This window comes from Leopardus geoffroyi, chromosome C3 (genome assembly GCF_018350155.1).
Source record: "Leopardus geoffroyi isolate Oge1 chromosome C3, O.geoffroyi_Oge1_pat1.0, whole genome shotgun sequence".
In the NCBI taxonomy this organism is placed as follows: Eukaryota; Metazoa; Chordata; class Mammalia; order Carnivora; family Felidae; genus Leopardus; species Leopardus geoffroyi.
In genome coordinates, this window is record NC_059338.1 from 36,895,225 (window position 1) to 36,913,533 (window position 18,309).

At 44.6% G+C, this 18,309-nt stretch overlaps 1 protein-coding gene across 10 annotated transcripts in view; it reads left to right on the plus strand.

Moving 5' to 3' along the window:
* Nucleotides 1–18,309, plus strand: part of HHAT (hedgehog acyltransferase) — a 321,146-nt gene that overhangs the window by 202,503 nt on the left and 100,334 nt on the right. For 8 of the 10 annotated variants that reach the window (XM_045452422.1, XM_045452427.1, XM_045452424.1 and 5 more), the window contains one exon: nucleotides 12,910–12,996. The exons of 1 other annotated variant lie outside the window; for it this stretch is intronic. In XM_045452422.1, coding sequence (XP_045308378.1) covers nucleotides 12,910–12,996 — 87 coding nt within the window. Of the gene's footprint in view, nucleotides 1–11,573; nucleotides 12,593–12,909; nucleotides 12,997–18,309 lie in introns of those variants that run through there. One more of the 10 variants, XM_045452430.1, reaches the window with a different exon arrangement.

The window sequence follows — 18,309 nt, forward strand, 5'->3', positions numbered from 1 at the left end:
CTTCATTATTAATTTGAGAGAGATTTTGTGATTCTGGGTGGCTTTTTTTTCCTTTAATTTGATGCTCTAAATTTTTTTTTTAAGTCTTATTTTTGAGAGAGACAGAACAGTGAGGGAGGGCCAAAGAGAGAGGGAAACAGAGAATCCCAAGCGAGCTCTGCACTGTCAGTGCGGAGCCTGACGTGGGGCCTGAACTCACGAGCCGTGAGATCATGGCCTGAGCTGAAATCAACAGTTGGGACGCTTAACCGACTGGGCCACCCAGGCACCCTTGCTCTAAAAATTTTTTAGTGGTTTTCTTTGCCTAATTAGAAATAGCAGTTGGAGCATCTTCTATATTACCTGGCATTTTTCCTTTAAACGGTTGTATTTATTTTATATTCTTTGCTTTTCTCCATATAGATTTTAATCAGAATGGATTCATTGTGTACCATAATTTGCTGTTATAGTGTATCACAAAACAGAACTATTTCCATCACTGAAATATAATTCCCAGTGTAATATGAAAAAGAAAACTAAGAGCAATAAACTTTGTTGATAGATACCAAGTTGTTGATAGATGTTGAGTCTGAATACATTTTACTTTAGGGATTTATGTAGGAAAAAAAGTAGTATGTAGCCATTGAAAAAAATTCCATTATAAAGTAAAGGGACACCATCTCAAGTCTCAGAAGAAGAGCAGATCTGTAAGGTGATTTATTACAAGAAACAGGAGAAATATTTACATTTTTTTTACTCTCCTCAGTATGATATAAAGAAGATGTGGCATGAAAGAAATAGGAGTGCCAAGATATAAATAGAGAATAAGAAGGGAATGAAATGGAGCTAGGTGAAATAAGAAAGGGTTATTGAGGAAAAATAAGGATACAATCACATAATTAAAATCCACTTTGGAGATCAGAATTGGTACTTCAGAATGATGGCTCCTCTGTGCAAAGCAGTCTTGAGCTGTTCTTCCACACTGGAGAAAAATCAGAGATGAGATGGTGAGGGAAAATAATAAATGTGAAAAATAAACATACAATTGTTGAGGTTCCTGAAAATGAAACCAGAGTATGAGAACAGGAGCAATTGAAAAAAAAAATACAGAAGAAAACTTCTCTGGACTTAAAGGACTTAGCCATATTACAGATAAAATACCAGAAAGGGAACCATATGGAGGCATGTTCTGCCATAATTTTAAAACCACTGAACAACGGAAGAAACTATACAAAGGTGCAAGCAGGAAGACAGAATGGCTGGTAAGGAGTAAAAAGATGTCAGACGTCTGCTTGGTAACACTTCATGCCAGACACAGTGAAACACTGTCTACTGTGTGCCAAGAGGGAAAGATGGTCATTCCAGAATTTTCTATCCAGTGGAGTTGTTTTACTGTGTAAAGTCTAAAAAGAACTGCTCTAAAAATGCCTTGGGGGAGTCCTGGCTATGGTCAAGCCCTCTCCTCACAGAATCACCTTCATCTGGAAGGACCCATGGAGCAGGTGGGCACCTGAGTCAGGTGCCTTGCCATCTCCAGCCAACCTGATTGGACTAGGAGTGCAAATCTCTGGGAAGTAACCTGTGACTTCACATCTGGCACATAGAGATGAGCTGGGCCAATGAGATCGTTCTTCAAGAGCTTTGAAAGAGTCAACACTTGCGGTCAACATTGAGGACTGGAGCTGGAAAGTCATGGAGATGAGGGTATCGTTAGTGCCATGGCAAGTCGTGTGATGTGCAGGCTAACCTCCTGACAGAGGCAGAAACTGGGAGGAGGCAGAAGCAGACTGGGAGAGAGAAAGGAGGAGCGAGCAGGGTCAGAGAGAAGCAGGGGAGACATAGAAGGAGGCAGAGTAACGGTGTCAGTTCCTTTCTTGTTCCCATGAAGCCCTTTTCACACTCTGAATTTTGTCCCATTTTCTTACAATAATTCCTCTTGGACATGAGCGTGTAATCTGCTGAGTGAAGAGAAGTTGTTAATACAAGGGCATTTTCAGATAATCAAGGACTTATGAAGTATATAACACCTTGCAACCTTTCATTGAAAAAGTTTCTTGAAGTAGAATAAAAATGACAAATCTAATAATGAGGAAGTAGGAAAAGATTGGATTGCTCTGTGGGACTCTCATCAGGCTTAAGACTCAATTTATCACTAAAATCTTGAGGAGACTCTTCATCTAATGAACTATCCTTTTACTTTGCCACTCTCATGACATAGAAGATGGTGGAAGGTTTGGTGCTGCTTTTCAAAATGGCATCTAGACAAAACTTAAAAGTAAAGAATGTTGTTAGGGATCATTATTCCTAATTTAGGCAATAATTCTGTAATCTGACATAAAAGATGTTCCGGAACAGCCTCTCTCCCAGGCAGCATTTATCATCAGGATTATAAATTGCATCTACATATAGCTACAAGAAGGTAGCAAACACGCAAACATCCACACTGTTGCCGAGGAAGAAAACTGGGAGAAAACATACCGAAATAGTAACATGATTTCTTTTGATGACGACACAATAGGTGATTGATTCTCCCTCTCTTTGTCTGTTTCTCCCTTCCTTCCTCCATCACACACCACACACACTCATCCGTGTGCATACACACAGCATGTGTGTGTGTATGTTTGCTTCAGTGAGTGTTGATTTTTAAGTGAAAAGATAAAACTTTATATTGAAAAAAGTTAGAGATGACACTGAGATACATTTTCAAGTAAAACCATAGTAATGGCCTAAGAACGCATCAGGCCTCACGTGCCAGGCTCAGTCTCTTTATGTTGTCTCTCCAGATTGTTTTCGTGACTCCAATAGAGAGACTGTGGGTTACTGCCATTTTCTAAAGAAGGAAGCTCAAGCTCTTTGGGGTTAAAGACTTGACAGGGTCTCTCGGGCAGTAAGTGGCACATCTGGGGCTTTGAATCTGGGTCTACTCCACCCCCAAGAGTCTGCTCTCTACCCTGTTGTGTTGCCTCTTCTGAATAATTCAAGCCAGGGATTGGGACGAGACCTGGCAAGCTTATGTCACAGCACTGGGATTAATCACGATGAAGAAGAGTAGACACTGGAGGGAATTCAGGAATTCTATGTATTTGAAAAAGATTATTTGGAAAAACTACCAGTTTTAGGATATGGAACAAGTCTTCCCCTCTGCCCTCTTTTACACTTCAATTTTTTTTAAAGTTTATTGAGAGAGAGAGAGAGAGAATGAGAATGAGAATGAGAATGAGCAGGGGAAGGGCAGAGAGAGAGGGGGGCAGATGATCCGAAGCAGGTTCATGCTGACAGCAGAGAGAGTCTGATGTGGAGCTCGAACTCATGAACTGTAAGACGACCTGAGTCGAAGTCAGACCTTAGTCAGCTGAGGTACCCAGGTACCCCGTGTGCTTCGATTTCTTTGTGAAACTAGTAGCTTTGGCTACCCAGTCCTGGCATCTTGTTACTCTTATGTTCTTGGACTCTAATAAGCAAACAAGCTGACAGGAATTGGCCTTCTTTCTTTGTTGTTGTTTTTTGTTTTTGCTTTAGCAGGGATTTGAGATGGGAATGAAAAATGAACGAGCAAAGTTGTAAAGTACAGTAACACGTAAATAGAGGGCATGTGGTGAAAGTCCCAGAAAGCAGTCATAATTACGCAATACATAATATGAATTGAACGGTGATTTGGAAACATGGGATCACTCTTCATCTGAATTGTACATTTTTGTGGAGAAGACTGATTGTTTTTCATTCCTACCTGAGATCATAACACATGTTCCAGTATTTTCCTTAGTGACACAACTTACAGACATTCATATACTAATTGTGAATAATTCAGTTGACCCTGACCACAAGTGAGTGTCTTAATTTCCTTCTGTTTTTGTACTTGAACATGACATGTTTTACCTGTTTATTAGCAAAAGCAATAACATAGGGGCCAGAAGATTGCTCCTATCTGTCTGTATCAAACTGGCCAAGTTATTTTACCCCTTGGACCTCAGTTTTCTTGATAAAGTGAGTTAAACTATACCCATTCCAATATTTGATACTCTAGTCCACGACTATTTTTTCCTTGCTTTAAAAAGGGTATTTATTTATTTTTGGGAGAATGCGAGTGGGGGAGGGGCACAGGCAGGGGGACAGAGGGTCTGAAGCCGGCTCTGCGCCGACAGGCTGACAGCAGTGAGATCATGACCTGAGCCCAAGTTGGACTCTCAACCGACTGAGCCACCCAGGTGCCCCTACTTTTTCCTCACTTTTTAGAGAGCTCTTGACTTCTCTCAACGGAAGAGAACACAGAAGATGACAATAAGAGGCAACCTTTATTGAGTAGTTACTATATTTCGGGCATTTACTAAGTGTTTTGTATGCAGTATGTCAGTTAAATCTTAGGAGAACCTTTTGAAGTTGGGAAGTACTATTATTACTCTGTCTAAAGTTAGAAGGCTCAGAGAGTTGAAACAACCGTCCAAAGTTGAACAGCCAAATATTCACTCAGGCAGTTCGACTCCGGGACCGGCGTTCTTGGTCACTGTGATGATACTGAGGCCACACAGGGGAAGTAAAAGGGTCCCTGGATAGCAGTGCATATGTGGTTGTGGGCAAAGAGCTGCAGGAGTACGTGTGTTCTCTGAAGATGGCTTAGGGTAATCCCCTAAAATTGATATTTGGGCAAAATCCATGAAGGCACCCTCTGGAAATATGTAGAAGGGTTGACTCTCCTAGAAGAGAATATCCACTTCCATGGGGAACTTTAGAGAGGTTAGGTGGAATTGTTTTCATCCTGATCTGAATGACTCAGTCTGAGGTCCACTCGGTTTCAGGCCGGCCATGTGACTCTCGTGGTGAGTGTCTTCTGCGTTGGCCAGGGAGTCTGTCAGGGTTTATTTCAGTCGTTCTCTATTGAGTCCCCGTGTCTAAATGGGATAACTGACCAGTTGGTGGATTCACCTCCTTCCTCCCCCGCTTTCTCTTTCTCCTCTCCCTTGACATTCTTTTGTTTTTGGAGGCTGTGTTCTCTGCCTCCAGCCCTGCTTTTTTTGGATGATAAAGGAGGGTGAAATTTAAACTGTTTAAAGATTGGTAAGAGAGGAAGTTGTCACTTTTGACAGAAATGATATCTCGGCATCCTCACAGACCTTGCTTATTCTGCTTACCCATCTTCTAGCCTCCCCGCACCCCCAGGCGGAGAATAAACAGGTGGGGGTTGGAAGTTAGCCTCCAACTGGCCTGGACTTCCTGCCATCACTGAACTGTTACCCCTGGATCACAGAGTCATGGGTACCCCACTGGTGTCCTCGTGTTTGAAAAGTACATCTTGATTCTTCTCCGGTCCAGCAGACACATTAGTTTCTTTTCCTGTTTTTGCCGTGTCAGTGTTAGGTTTAGGAAATTAATAACATTCTGAAACGGTTTTTGCCACTTCAGTGTTTTTGTTTAAAAGAATCAATATTATTCTAAATCATGTTAAGTATACGTATTATGTGTATTTTTCATTTGGTTCTGTTCTACATTTGCAAATGGCTTAGGGGCTGCTCTCAGAGCTGGGGCCAGCGAGGTGGGTTAATATGACGTTGTGGCTCTGAGGTAAGCATTGGGGGTAAAATTACATCACTGTAATGACCAGAGTTTAGCAAAGGTTTTAATTTTCTCATTCCAAAGCGTCTGGAACCTTCTGAGAAAGGGAAGGCATGTTTAGTGAGTCCTTGGTCAGGAAATGACAGAGTAGCCTTTTTATAAAGCAGATGTGTTTTGAAGGAAAAATTTAGCAAGTTTAATAAATGTAGGCTAACTAGGAGGCAGGGGAGAGGAAGTGACACTTCAGGCGTGGGATGGTTCTGTGTGGTTTACCTGAAGAACTGAAGGGATTGTTCAGATAATCTCTCTTGACACTTCTAAACTCATATTTTAAGAATTTTTACTTTCTGTAGTTTTCCCTTCCTTTTAATTCATTGCTAGGCTCTCATCATTTCTTCATAGGACCTTTCCAATAGCCTTCTCTCTGTGTTCTGTACTGTTGCCTGTGTTCTTTCCCTCTTTTAGTTCGTCCTTTGCACTACCTTATTACTTACTCAGAACATGGATCAGAGTCTCCTTATCTCCTGAGAAACCTTGAAAACTCTTCTCTACCCATAGGACAAGGTTCAGAGGCATTCCAGTCAGAGGCCTTCATATTAAACTCCACCAAGCTCATCTTCCCAACCTTGATTTTCTTCCTGACCTTATTTTTCTGCTCTTGTATTCTTCACCTTCTGTTTATCCTAAACCAGTTGCTAGTCCCAAGATGCACTGTTGACGTTTCTTCCTCTGTGCCTTTGGGGTGCAGATGGACTGTGGGCCAGACATTTAAGATCCAAGATATGTCTATTCCATGGTCCTTGACCTTTACACACCAGACCCCGATAAAAGGACAGAGAAAGAAATGGTATGCACTGCCCGCTCCCACTCTCCCACCACTGGACCTGGGACAGGATCTTTTGAAGCTCTAGGTGTCTCCACTGGGATGCATGTAGGTGGTAATATACACAGTCTTAGTGAATTTGACTATGTGCCTTCCTGTCAGGTGACCTTGTTAGGTATCTTTATCTAGGGAAAGTCAGAAGGGTCTAATAAGGTTCCGGGGTATTTTTCAAAGAATACTATGCCAGTTATTCCTAATCCAGCTTTCACGTGGCTTCAGTTCTTTTATAGGTATGTCCCCTTCCTGGTTCATCCAAAACATATTTGTTAACCACAACTCATGATTTCCCCCCAAGAACTGATCTCTTTAAGAGTTGTTATCTCAGCAAACGGTGCCCTCACTTCTCCTGCTATCTGTACCAGACCACAGGTGTCATCTCTGATACCTCTCTTGTCCTCAGCCCCCAGATCCATCCACTACTGTGTCTGTTGATTCTACATATCTTCTATCTCCCAAATTTGCTTACTGTCTCTAAATCTCAGTTGCCACACTGATCTTTTATCTGGACAACTGAAACAGTTTCCCATCTGGTCAATACCCATTTATTCTCTGGCCCTACCCCCCATCCATTCTCCATATTGTACTGAGAATGAGTTTTTTGAAACACAGTTAATTGCTTAAAAGACTCTGGTGGCTTCCACTGCTTTGAGAATGAAGACAAAATTCTTGAACAGACCTGTGAGACTCCCTTGGCTCTGGTGTCTTATCTTCCTTACCTCCCCAGCCTCATCCAGGATTGTGCACCTCTTACTCTGTGCACTTCAGCCTCATGAATTTTCTTTAGTTCCTTGCGAGCACGGTTTCCCTTCCTGCCATGGGGCATTTGCATAAGCTACTCCATATTCTTAGAATACTGTCCCTCTCTCACTTGCTTAATAAACTTTCCTTGCAGAACTCAACTTAGTCATCACTTTTTTAGGAGAGTCTCTGCTGATCTCTGAGTCAGACCCTCCTATTATTTCTCTCTAAACAGTATGTTCTACCTCTTTGGGGCCTCATTACAGTTTTTTTTTTTTTTTTTAAGTTATTCGTGAAATGATTTCATTGTTTTTCTTCCCTGGTGGGTTGTAAACTCCATTAAGGCAGGGATCATGCCTGGGTTTGCTCATTATTTTTATCACCAACACTTATTAGCTCAATACCTGGCACTTAATAGGACCCACGGAAGGGCATGAGGAAGGGCATTTGCGGCATCCTTAGTGCATGCTCTTTTCTCACTGAAGTTCCTCTTCTTTATCTCCTCTTACTGACAGTTCAGTCTAGATGCTTCATTTTAGATGGCAGTATGCTGGTCCTCAGCAGCCTGGATTACTCTGAAATTCAACCGATCCATTCAGCCAACATTCTCTCAGTGGCTGCTGTGCTGGGCAACACACTGTGCCGTGGGGACATAACGATGGAGAGGACAGGGCCCCTGACACAGAGTGGCCCAGAGCTTACAGAATGTGGTGTTGTTGAGGGCTGTGTGAAGGCTATGGATAAAACTATAGGGAAATACAGAAGAGGAAGCATCAACTCGGTCTGGGGAAGCCAGGAAACATTCCAGAGAATGTGACGCAGGGGCTGGACTTTAAAGATTTGCAATTTTGCCATGGCAGGCATGGCAGATGGAGGAGGGCATTTTTGGAGAGGAAACAGCCGGAGCAGAGGTGCAGAGTGGGAAGATAAGTGTGAATGTGGAAAGAATGAGGTCCAGTGTGGCTGGGGTAGAGGCATCAGGCCCATGCAGGGGACCGTGGTAAGAGGAGGGCCTTGAGGGACAGACAGTCCAGGGTGCTGGGACTTAATCCTGCTCATACAATGAGGAACCTCTGCGTGGCTTTAAACACAGGATTAACAGGATCAGATCTGTGTTTTTAAATCAATAACTCAACATCAGTGTGGGGAGCACATGGCAGCTGGTGGTGGCAAGGAGGGAGGCATAGAGATAGACAAGGAGTTGTAAGGATTTGAGCAGGGAATCAAGAGGGCTTGAACCTTCACCATGAGAGTGGGGGTGAGCAGGATAGAGTGATTTGAGAGATACCATGAAAGTGGAAGAGACAAGACCTGATAATGAATCTTGATAGTAAGAGTGAGGGGAGAATGGAGACGGGGTGGCTTGGGTTTTTTTTTTTTTCACAGTTGGAGTGAAGTGATAGATAATGATGCTTGGAATGGAGACAGTCCCCAAGGCTTCTTGGGATCCTTTCAAATGGTCCCAGGTGGCTTCAGTGGTCAGTAGATGGCGGCGGGGGGGGGGGGGGGGGGTTGGAATGTAATATGGAGAGGTAAATTGAATAGGTTATAAGAAAAAAAAACTTTTTTGGTTCATAGTTTGAGTAGAGCCTGAGCAGAAATTTGCCTTTGCTCTCTGTGAGAAAGGAAATTGCCAGACTTGTTAATAGTATTAACAGAAAATTGCAGGGCATGTGTGATCCCATTAAGGAAATATATCCCTGGCCCCTAGGCGACACTCTGGCTAGTTGTGACGATGGCACATTGGTTTTATCTGCTCATTAAGGCAGGGCCCGAAGGGCCTCTATTTGGCAATACTCCAGTAATCTAGTTACTACTTATGTTCTCTAAACCTACTAGACACTCATTGTGCACCTGACATTGAGTTGGGCACGGTGAGGAGTATGAGTGAGTGAGTGAGTCGTGGAAATCTCACTTCTTCTAAAGCTGCTGGTAATTCAGGCTTCCAGGTTTCCTCCCAAATAGCTTTAATTTGTAAATTTGACCAAGTCTTCCAGTAACTCCCACTCAAGGGCCATTTCCCTCTGCCTGTCCTGAGCCTGGGCTGTTGGAGCTGGCATGTCACACCACATAGATGGTAGTTCCCAAATGTGTGTAGAGGGCACAGCAGATCAGCCTGAAAGTGCCAGTGCCTTTAAAAAGTGAAAGTATGAAACTGTCCACAGTATATGGGGTGGGCATAAACAGCCATGCGATGAGGGGGTGTTTACAAGAAGCAGAGTCCAGAGGGTCCTGGGGGAAGACTCTGATAGGGCAGCTTTGTTTTTATTCTCATTGTATACCTGTTGTACTCACTGTCCCCAGAAGCGATGGGTCCTCCTTGGGAGCCCCCACTGTCTTAACGAACATTTCCACTCTGCCCTCGTTGCTCGCTTGTGCGTACCAAGGCAAAGGAAACCTGGGGAAAGTTTCCACAAACACCGAGGAATGGGGTCTGACGCAGTTACCAAGGCCAAGCTGGCCGCTGTGAACTCAGGCCGTACGGTGGCCTGTGTAATGGTGGGCACTGTGGCAGATGGGGCGGCACGGTTCTTCAAGGGGCTCATTTACAGTGATGCGGGTTAATAGAGACAGTAGCTGCTTTGAAAGGCTGTGTCCGAGTCTACAAGGCCTAGAAAATAGTAAATCTTTAATAACTATTTGTAAGCTGAATGAATGAATAAATGAACAAATGGATGAATCAGGGTCCAAGTGAAGGACCTTGAGTAGGAACCAAGGCACTTGGTAGAGATAGTGCAGCAGGTGCGTGCTGAAGGTTGGCGAGGGGGCCCAGCTGCTGTTTGATGCCCATGCCATACCCGGGCTCCAGTTCTCCTTGGTACGCTGTGGCCATCAGCCACACACGTGCACTAATGGGAAGGTGTTCTGTGCTTAACCCCCAGATTCAGTACCTGGCGGATGGCAGGACCGTGTGGTGATTAAGAACATGGACCCTGGAGCCCAACTCCTGGGTTTCACTCTTGGCTGTGCCCCTTGGTAGCTCAGTCAGGCAAGTCTTCTAATCTCCTTGGGCCTCAGTTTGCTCATCTGTAAAACAGGAATAATAACAGTACCTGCCTCAGAGGGTTATTGTGAGGATCACATGGCATAATACGTTTAAAGTACCGAGTTAGGTATTATTATTGTTGTTTTTGTTGTCATTGTTATTTTATTATCGGAAGTGGGGTGAAGGAGGAAGGGTCAGACGTTATCTGTCTTTATTTTCAACATAAGCTCAGGTTCTTAGAATGGAGCATTGGCATTGAGCCGTTGGCAGTGAGGCTTTTCAGGGAGTGCCTTTTGTTGATGATACGCAAAGGGTTGACTGGCTAAGTGTGGGCCTGCAGAGAGGTTATTCAGAGTCCATGGTCCTCTGAGGAGTCCAGCATGAGCGGGCAGGGCTTCCTGACTTATGAAATTGCACAGAGAAGAGCGTAAGGCGGGGTGGGAATACCTAGTTCCAGCCAGTCCTCCAAGGCCATTTAATGGATGATATTCATCCCCTTGAAGGGCCTGGTGGTCAGGAACCTGAGTTTTAGTCTTACTGCTAGCTTGGAGGAGTTGTAGGGAAGGTAGGCCTCATTTTTCCTCTCTTTAAAATGAGCATAATAGCACATATCTTGTTTAACTGATGGCATGATTACAGGATAAAAGTGTCAAAGGAAATGGTTTGGAAAGATTAAGGTATCCATAACTGCAATAAATGATTATTGTTAAATTGGATCCCACTGCCCACCTGCATTCTGCCTTTAAAAATAACATTATGAATCATCATCTGTCTTGAGGCACATGGACCAAAGGCTCATCAGGGCCTGTGATGAGGAAATTTACTCTCTGCACCCATCGCCCCCATGCCACCCTTCCAGGCACTGTGCTGATTCCCAGCCACAGGCCTTTGTGCTGGCTCCTGAAGCATTTATTCTTCCTCCCTCCCGCCACCTCAGTGTTTCTCTGCCTTCAAGCCCAGCTGTTTGATCATTCCAGCCACACAGAGTTCGTCTTTTCTGAAATGCACAAATCAGCATTGATTTCTTCTTCAACCCAGATTGGTTGAAGTCACCTACCTTGTGGGTGGCTTGAGATTGATATGTGTACATCCAAAAGTACATCGGAGAACGGAGATTTATATGGAGCTTGAGGTTGGATCTTATCTCTGCCTCTCATAGTCTGTGTGTCCTTGGTAAGTTATGTAAGTTCTCTGAACCTCAGTTTTCTCAGCTGTAAAATGGCAGTATTAATACCCTCTTCAGCATTGTTCTGCACCTTAAATGATATGGAGCTAAAGGTGCAGTGACAAGCACATGGCAGGTATTTAGTAAATGTTGTTTCAAGTCCCTTCTCCCCTACAGAGGAAGACTAGGGGTAGGGGAGGGGAGAGATGGGAAAGATACTCTTAAACCCCACTGAAACCCAACAGTTCACTCTCACTGGTTTGTCTTATCTTCAGAAATGATGTCTCAAACAGGAATGGGAACTTCTACAGGTTGATTGATACAGAGCTAACGCTATGTGGTAGTAAGAATCCTGCCATTAGCCAGAGTTTGGATTTCAGCGGTAACATCCGGCTCTCCTCAGACATCTTGGGTCCCTCTTAAGACCCAATGTGTACTCCAGTGACCAAAATCAAGTGCCTGCAGAGGTTCCTGGCGCGGCCCTGCCCCAGCACCCTGCAGAAGTGCCAGCAGTGAAATAAAAGCTGGGACTCTCTGTCCTCCTCCTGTCCTATGGTATGAGCAGCTGGAAGGAGGGAACCCAGCACGACTTGTCACCGTTCTGATGATTCGGCACCATTTTAGAGACCGCTCAGATTTAGCAATTATTCTGAAAATTCTAACCCCACTAGAAGATTGGTGGTTTGCTTTTTGTCTTTTTTTAAATTGTGTTTCTGAGTAATCCTTCAGGAGGGGCAGCTGGGCTCTTGAGACCAGCTACCAGTGACTTTAAAGTGATTAATGCTTTCCCCCTTCATTATTCAAGATAAAACTTTATCATCACAAGGAACCACTTAATCAAAATGCTAGGAATCCTCTCAGTTATAAGAAATTTATTGGAATGATTCTTTTTTAATCTCAAGTCATAAAACCATTTTAAACTTTAAATGTCATGGCAACATTAATGAACGATTTATTGAGGGCAAAACAAATTGGTTTATCAGCTCCCAGGCTGCTTTGGTAACCAAGGTACTTTGGTAACCAAGGGAGAAGCCTTTGCCTTTATAAACAGACATGTAAGCTTTGCAGAAAGGAGGAGATCCTACAAAAGTTTTGTAAGGATGAAGTTTTGGAAAGTGAATCTAATATTTTTATTCACTCTCAAGGCCATTTCAATTATGCCTGAGTGGGCAAAATAGATAGGGAAGTGAGCTGTTCTTACTGACAGTTGACTGTGATGTGAAGAGTTGAATTTCTTTTCCTTCTTCATAATCCATGACCAGCAGTTAAAGAAAAATAAAAAGTTTGCCATCCCTGCCATCCCATTGTTTACTCAGCATTATTGATTGCCTTGAGAGTAGCTTGCTTCCCATTTGTATTCCTGATGACAGCTCTAACATTTTGTTTCTATGGATAAACAAAGTTGTGAATAATGAAGATGCACAGGGAGGCAGGTGGCAGGAAAACGTTTTGAGAATTCCTCAGGGCATTGTAATTTTCCAGAGAGATTCCTGCAGATCTCTCATGACTTTCAGAGTGCTTTGGGGGAAAGTTTGTGTGTTTGGCAAATAATCAGTGCCTTGCTTGCTTAAAACCTAAGTAACTTATGCATTGGATCTATCTCCTTCCCAGATGCCCTTTCTCACAAACCTCAGCCTGTGCCTGGCTGAGAGAGTGGATTATCTGGGAAACAGACTCTGAGATGAGTTCTGAATGCAGGTACTTTACTGGGAAGTGCTCTTGGGGTGGACATGTGGGAGGGGGCGAGGGCAGCAGGATTAGGCAAAGGGAAGGTTGAACTGCTGTCAGTTGCAGAGAGGTGTTTCTTAGTAGACCCCACGGGTAGCTGTAGAGCCAGGTTGCCCTTCACAGTTGTCCCACCTTGAGACAAGGAGGCTGGACCATAATAATCCCCTCCTTCGTGACAAGTTGTGGATGTAGCTGCCTCCCAGAAGGGGCTGCCCTAAAGCTTCAGCATCTTCCTTTAGCCATGGGAGACTGAGGGGCTGCAGAGGGGAGCAGAAGGTAGGTTTCTAGAGGCAGCTATGGAAGCTTCTTGTCCCCGGTGGCTTCATCACTGACCAGATGGAAGGAACCAAGGTTGGTTTCTTGGCTTATAACAGAAAGGGCCAAATTCTGTGATGTTGAACCCCACGCTGAATTTTCAGAGCATGGAAGCCCCTGCTGCTTCTCCTTTGCTCTCAGCCTGAGCCCCTCTTCATGCTCTATAGGGGCTCCCCTGGGAGTTAGGGCTAAGAGAGGCTACGTGGCTTCCCTTTCCTCGGGAACCTTTCAGGCAGAGGAGAGGGACATTATTTCTTCTGTTGAGGCACTTCCAGGATCGTGGAGAAGACAGACACACACCCATGAAAGCAGGAGAGAGGAACCTCAGGAATGTGCAAAAACACAGAGTAATAAAGCCCCAACCTATGCGCATTTTGGAGTCATAGCTCACTCAGCAGTGGAGTTTCACAGTCTCCTTCAAATTTCATCTGTATCCCTTCTAAACACTCATTGAGCATCCCCAAATACCCTTCCCTGAGGCCAGAGGTACACATCTGGCACTCAGAACTGGCTGGGTTAGGCCCCTGCAATGTGAGCTTCCCTAATCACTTCTCTGTGGGCCTCAGTCTCCCCTCTGCAAACAGGGCTGGGCTCGGAGCTTTCAGTCCTCTCTCTCTCTCTCTCTCTCTTTCTCTCTCTCTCTGTCTCTCAATCTGGTTTGCCTGGGGCCTTGGCTTCTTCTGGTGCTGGTGCTTATCCACCTCATTACTCTCCAGCTCCCTCCCACTCCTGTTGGGTTGACATGTTATTAGAAATGGCCCTGAAATTGTTTTCTTCACTGGATAAAATATTCATCACTTAGATCTGTATTTTTATTGAAAATTTCAAGTGGAGCAGGCTCCGTTTATGTTGTCATACATCATAGGCATGCGAAGCCTTGCATGAGCGAGCAAAATCAAGGGTTGACAGGGTTTATGAACACTGTGTGTGGAGAGACAGGGAGGGGGGCAGTGAATGCCCATGATTTGTCTAGCAGGCATTTTCAGAAAGATAAATCAGCAGCAGCAGTAGTAATAGTGATAATAATAGTAATGGCAATAAAAAGATAAGTTAATAATTTTAGGATGAGGGCACCCACCCACTGTTTTAATTGTGTAATTATAAGTTTTGTTCACTGCTGTATCAGTGCCTTCCAGAGTGTCTGTGATAATGTAGGGGCTCAAAAATACTTGTTGAATTAATTAATTATTTCTAGGAGAACCATAGCCTTCTACCCTAGTTCAACTAGGGGCATAGCCTCAGTTTGCTGCTTGGTCCTCCTGACTTTGGAAGACAAACTTTGGTTTGGTGTTCTGCTGCAAAGACACTCTTACTCTGAGGGCCAAGGAAGTGATTGCACCATTGAGTGAAGTATTGGGGAGAGATCCATGGAGGGTTTGGCTCCTAAAGGTTGAGATTTGGGTCTGGGGACCAAGGCACTCTTCACTCTACCCAGAGACTAGGCCCCTCTCACTTTGTGTGAGTCAGGGGTGTGTGCGTGTGTGTGTGTGTGTGTGTGTGTCCCCATGGAAGTGTTGTGAGCATGTGTGTGAGTACACAGGTAGGTGTGGTGTGTGTGTTGGGAGAGACGCTGGGAAGGAAGGGGATAGTTTCCAGTTTGAAAGTGCTGAGGTCCTTTAAATGGGAAGATGCCATCCCTAAACCATACCCAGGAGAATGGGTTTCCCTGGGCTGCCTGTCTTTAGGGATGGATTTGTATGGCATCAAGTCTTTCTAAAAGGTGCCTCATGTGGTCAGTGGAGATCTGAGCTAAGAGTGGGTAACTTTGGGAACATGAAGCCACAAGAGTTTTCTATTTATTCCGTGGAGCTGATGAAGACCCAAAGCTGGGACAAGAGCCAAATGGCTCCACATTCTCAGTTCAGAATTCAGAATTCTAAGTGCTCCCAGACCTTACTGAAAGTCCTGAGTCAGAGAAGCAGCCTTATAGGCCCCTTCCCATCGCTTTCCTGACCGTAGTAAGGGACTGAAAGAGAGAAGGGTTAGGAGGGAAGAGGAAGGGTTAAGAGAACTGAGGTGTTTATAAAGAAATGCTATTCATGTCCTCTTTTCCCTATATCTTGGGGGAAGGAGAAGGAGTGTTACTCCTCTCTAAAACTGAGAGAGGAAGACCCCAAGAGAATAACTCATAAATATTGGGGGTGCCCCAAAGTCTTACTCCTCAGTTAAATGAGGACTAGCGATGGCTTCACCTTTGAAAGTCATCAAGCCACCAGGTTTGGAGAATGCCCAAAGCCGCCATGGTTTGTAAACAGGGTCAGGAGAGAGGTGGAGGGTCTGGAACGGATGCCATCAAGCAGTCTCCTGTCAGTCATCTGGCAGGGCTAAAGTACATGAACTTCATGTCTGTTGCATCGGCCCCTTTGAAGGTAGCTGGGCTTGAGCCATCTTGCTGGTATCTTCTCTTTTTCATATTTCCCCACCTGCCAATAAGGCTGCCCACAAGGTAAGGAGTCCCAGAAGCAAGAAGATATGGATTGAGCCTCCTCTAAGAGGGACCAGAGGATGGTGGTGAACTTGAGAAGGATATCTCATATGCAGGTGTTGGAGGAGGAGTTCCTTCCAAAGAACAAATAGACGCTTGCCACAAAAGAATGATGTTTGGACACATTGCCATAAGGAAGAACTGACCACTGGCCATTTTGAAGAAGCAGGGGCAGCATGAAAGAAAGAGGATGGCCATTTTGTTCTAAGCGCTCACCTAAGAACACCTCCTTCTGCCTGCTTCTCCCCACCCCCAACCCTGACACCAGAGGTAAAGCACACGTAAGGGGTGGAGAGACGTTTGTCCACAAAACTTACTGTCTTTCTCTCCAGGCTGGTGGAATGCACGATAGCTCCTGCCTGTGCTGGGGGCAGGTACTGGGGTGCTGGGCAGGAAGGAAAAGAGTTAGAATTTGTGTGTGGGAGTGGAGCTGTGGGACAAATGGCTGCAGAAGTCCTGGAATTGGGTTGAGATCCTGTTAAGGGCACCCAAGAAGGGGGTGTCTATGGGAGGGGAGAAATGCTATGGGATAGCTGGACAGTTAGGGAAATGTCAGGAGAGGCCATCATTAAATCACCGTCCGAAGCAGGAATTCTCTGGTTTTCTATTTTCAGAGGGGAGTTTGCACTATTTCAAACCAGCCAGTTTTCCACATGTTATTCCTCATAACCGTTAGATGACAGGATTCAGCCATGTGTAGCCATCAAGCATACAGGTTGAAACCTTTAGGGGCTAACCAACAAGCCAGCTGAACTAATGGCGCAATCCTCATATATTGGCTGACAGATACTCGGGGACAGACATGGTGCCCATCAGGCTCCTTTGAAGCCCAGGAATAAATTCTGTGCTGGTGGCCTCATTAGTATGCATGCGTGTGGGGTCCCAATCAGATAAGGGCTAGGAAGTGTCATTAAAACCAGCAAGGAAAAGCGGGCCAGCTGAGCCTGATTAGTATTGATTGGAATTTCTTGCCACCAATAAATTCGCTTATTAATGTTGATGTTTGGAGTCCCTGTTTTCATAAGAGCAGCCATCTTTGCTCTTTTCTCTTTAAATCCTTTCTTCCCCTTGCTTTTCTGTTTTGTTTTGTTTTGTTTTCGGTGACAGTTTTCATTTGAAAAAGTATTTTACGAAGAATCAGGACTGTGGTCTGCAGAGGGTTCATTCTACTCTGCTCTCTTGCTCCTCCTCTTTCTCTCCAGCACTGTCTTTTTCTCAGCTTGTGTCCACCATGTGGTGGTTGGGAAAGGAGTGTGTAATAATCCCCCCGCCCCCAGCCCCTTCCAGTACTGTTTCAGGTTTCCTGACTCTGCAGAGGGTTTCCTTTTATTTTATTGATTTATTTTTAAGTTTAAAAAATTTTTTAAATTTTTTAAATGTTTTTTTTTTAATTTATTTTTGAGAGAAAGAGAGAGTGCAAGCAGGGGGAGGGGCAGAGAGAGAGAGAGAGAGAAGAGACACAGAATCTGAAGCAGGCTTCAGGTTCTGAGCTGTCAGCACAGAGCCCAATGCAGGGCTTGAACTCATGCACCATGAGATCATGACCTGAACCGAAGTGGGACACTTAACTGAGTGAGCCACCCAGGCACTCCTATTTTTAAGAATTTTTGTAAACATTTTTAAAATTTATTTTGAGAGAGAGAGAGAGAGTGAGCACGTGAGCCTGGGAGGAACAGAGAGACAGAGGGGAAGAGAGAGAATCCCAAGCAGGCTCCATGCTGTCAGCGCAGAGCCCCACACAGGGCTCAATCCTACCAACTGTGAGATTATGACCTGGGCTGAAATCAAGAGTTGGATGCTTAACTGACTGAGCCACTTGGGTGCCCCTATTTATTTATTTATTTATTTATTTTTTGAGAGAGAGAGAGAGAGAGAGAGAGAGAGGGTGACAGTGCACACATGCGTGAGCAGGAGAGAGGGGTGGAGGGAGAGAGAGAATCTTAAGCAGGCTTCACACTCAGATGGTGCCTGACCCAGGGTTTGATCCCGTAACCCTGGGATCATGACCTGAGCTGAAATCAAGAGTCAGATGCTCAATTGACTGAGCCACCCAGGCGCCCCAAGAATTTCCTCTTAAACAGTATCTTTCTCTAGGTTTTCTTAAAGGAGCAAGAACCCAAAACCTTCTATAATTTGACTCTACCCTTGCTAAACTGTCATTTCTACCTGGGCAAGGGCTGTTTCTTTTTGATTGTCACTAGATGCCCTGGCTGTGTTCAGCCCCCAGGCATTCGCGAAGTGCATTATTACATAAAAACAGGCACAACCATCCTGTTCCCCACTGCTCCCCACACTCACCAGGTGCTGGAGGCTTGTTACCCTGTTGTCTGGCCAGTAGTACATCACTGTCCTATCCCCACATGTCCTTTCTTTCCACTGATGCACACATACATGCGTTATCTTGCAGACCCAGAAGCAGTCCGAACCCTGACACCACAGCTCTGCTTTCTTGCCACATTTAATTGATTGTAGTTTGGCAGATG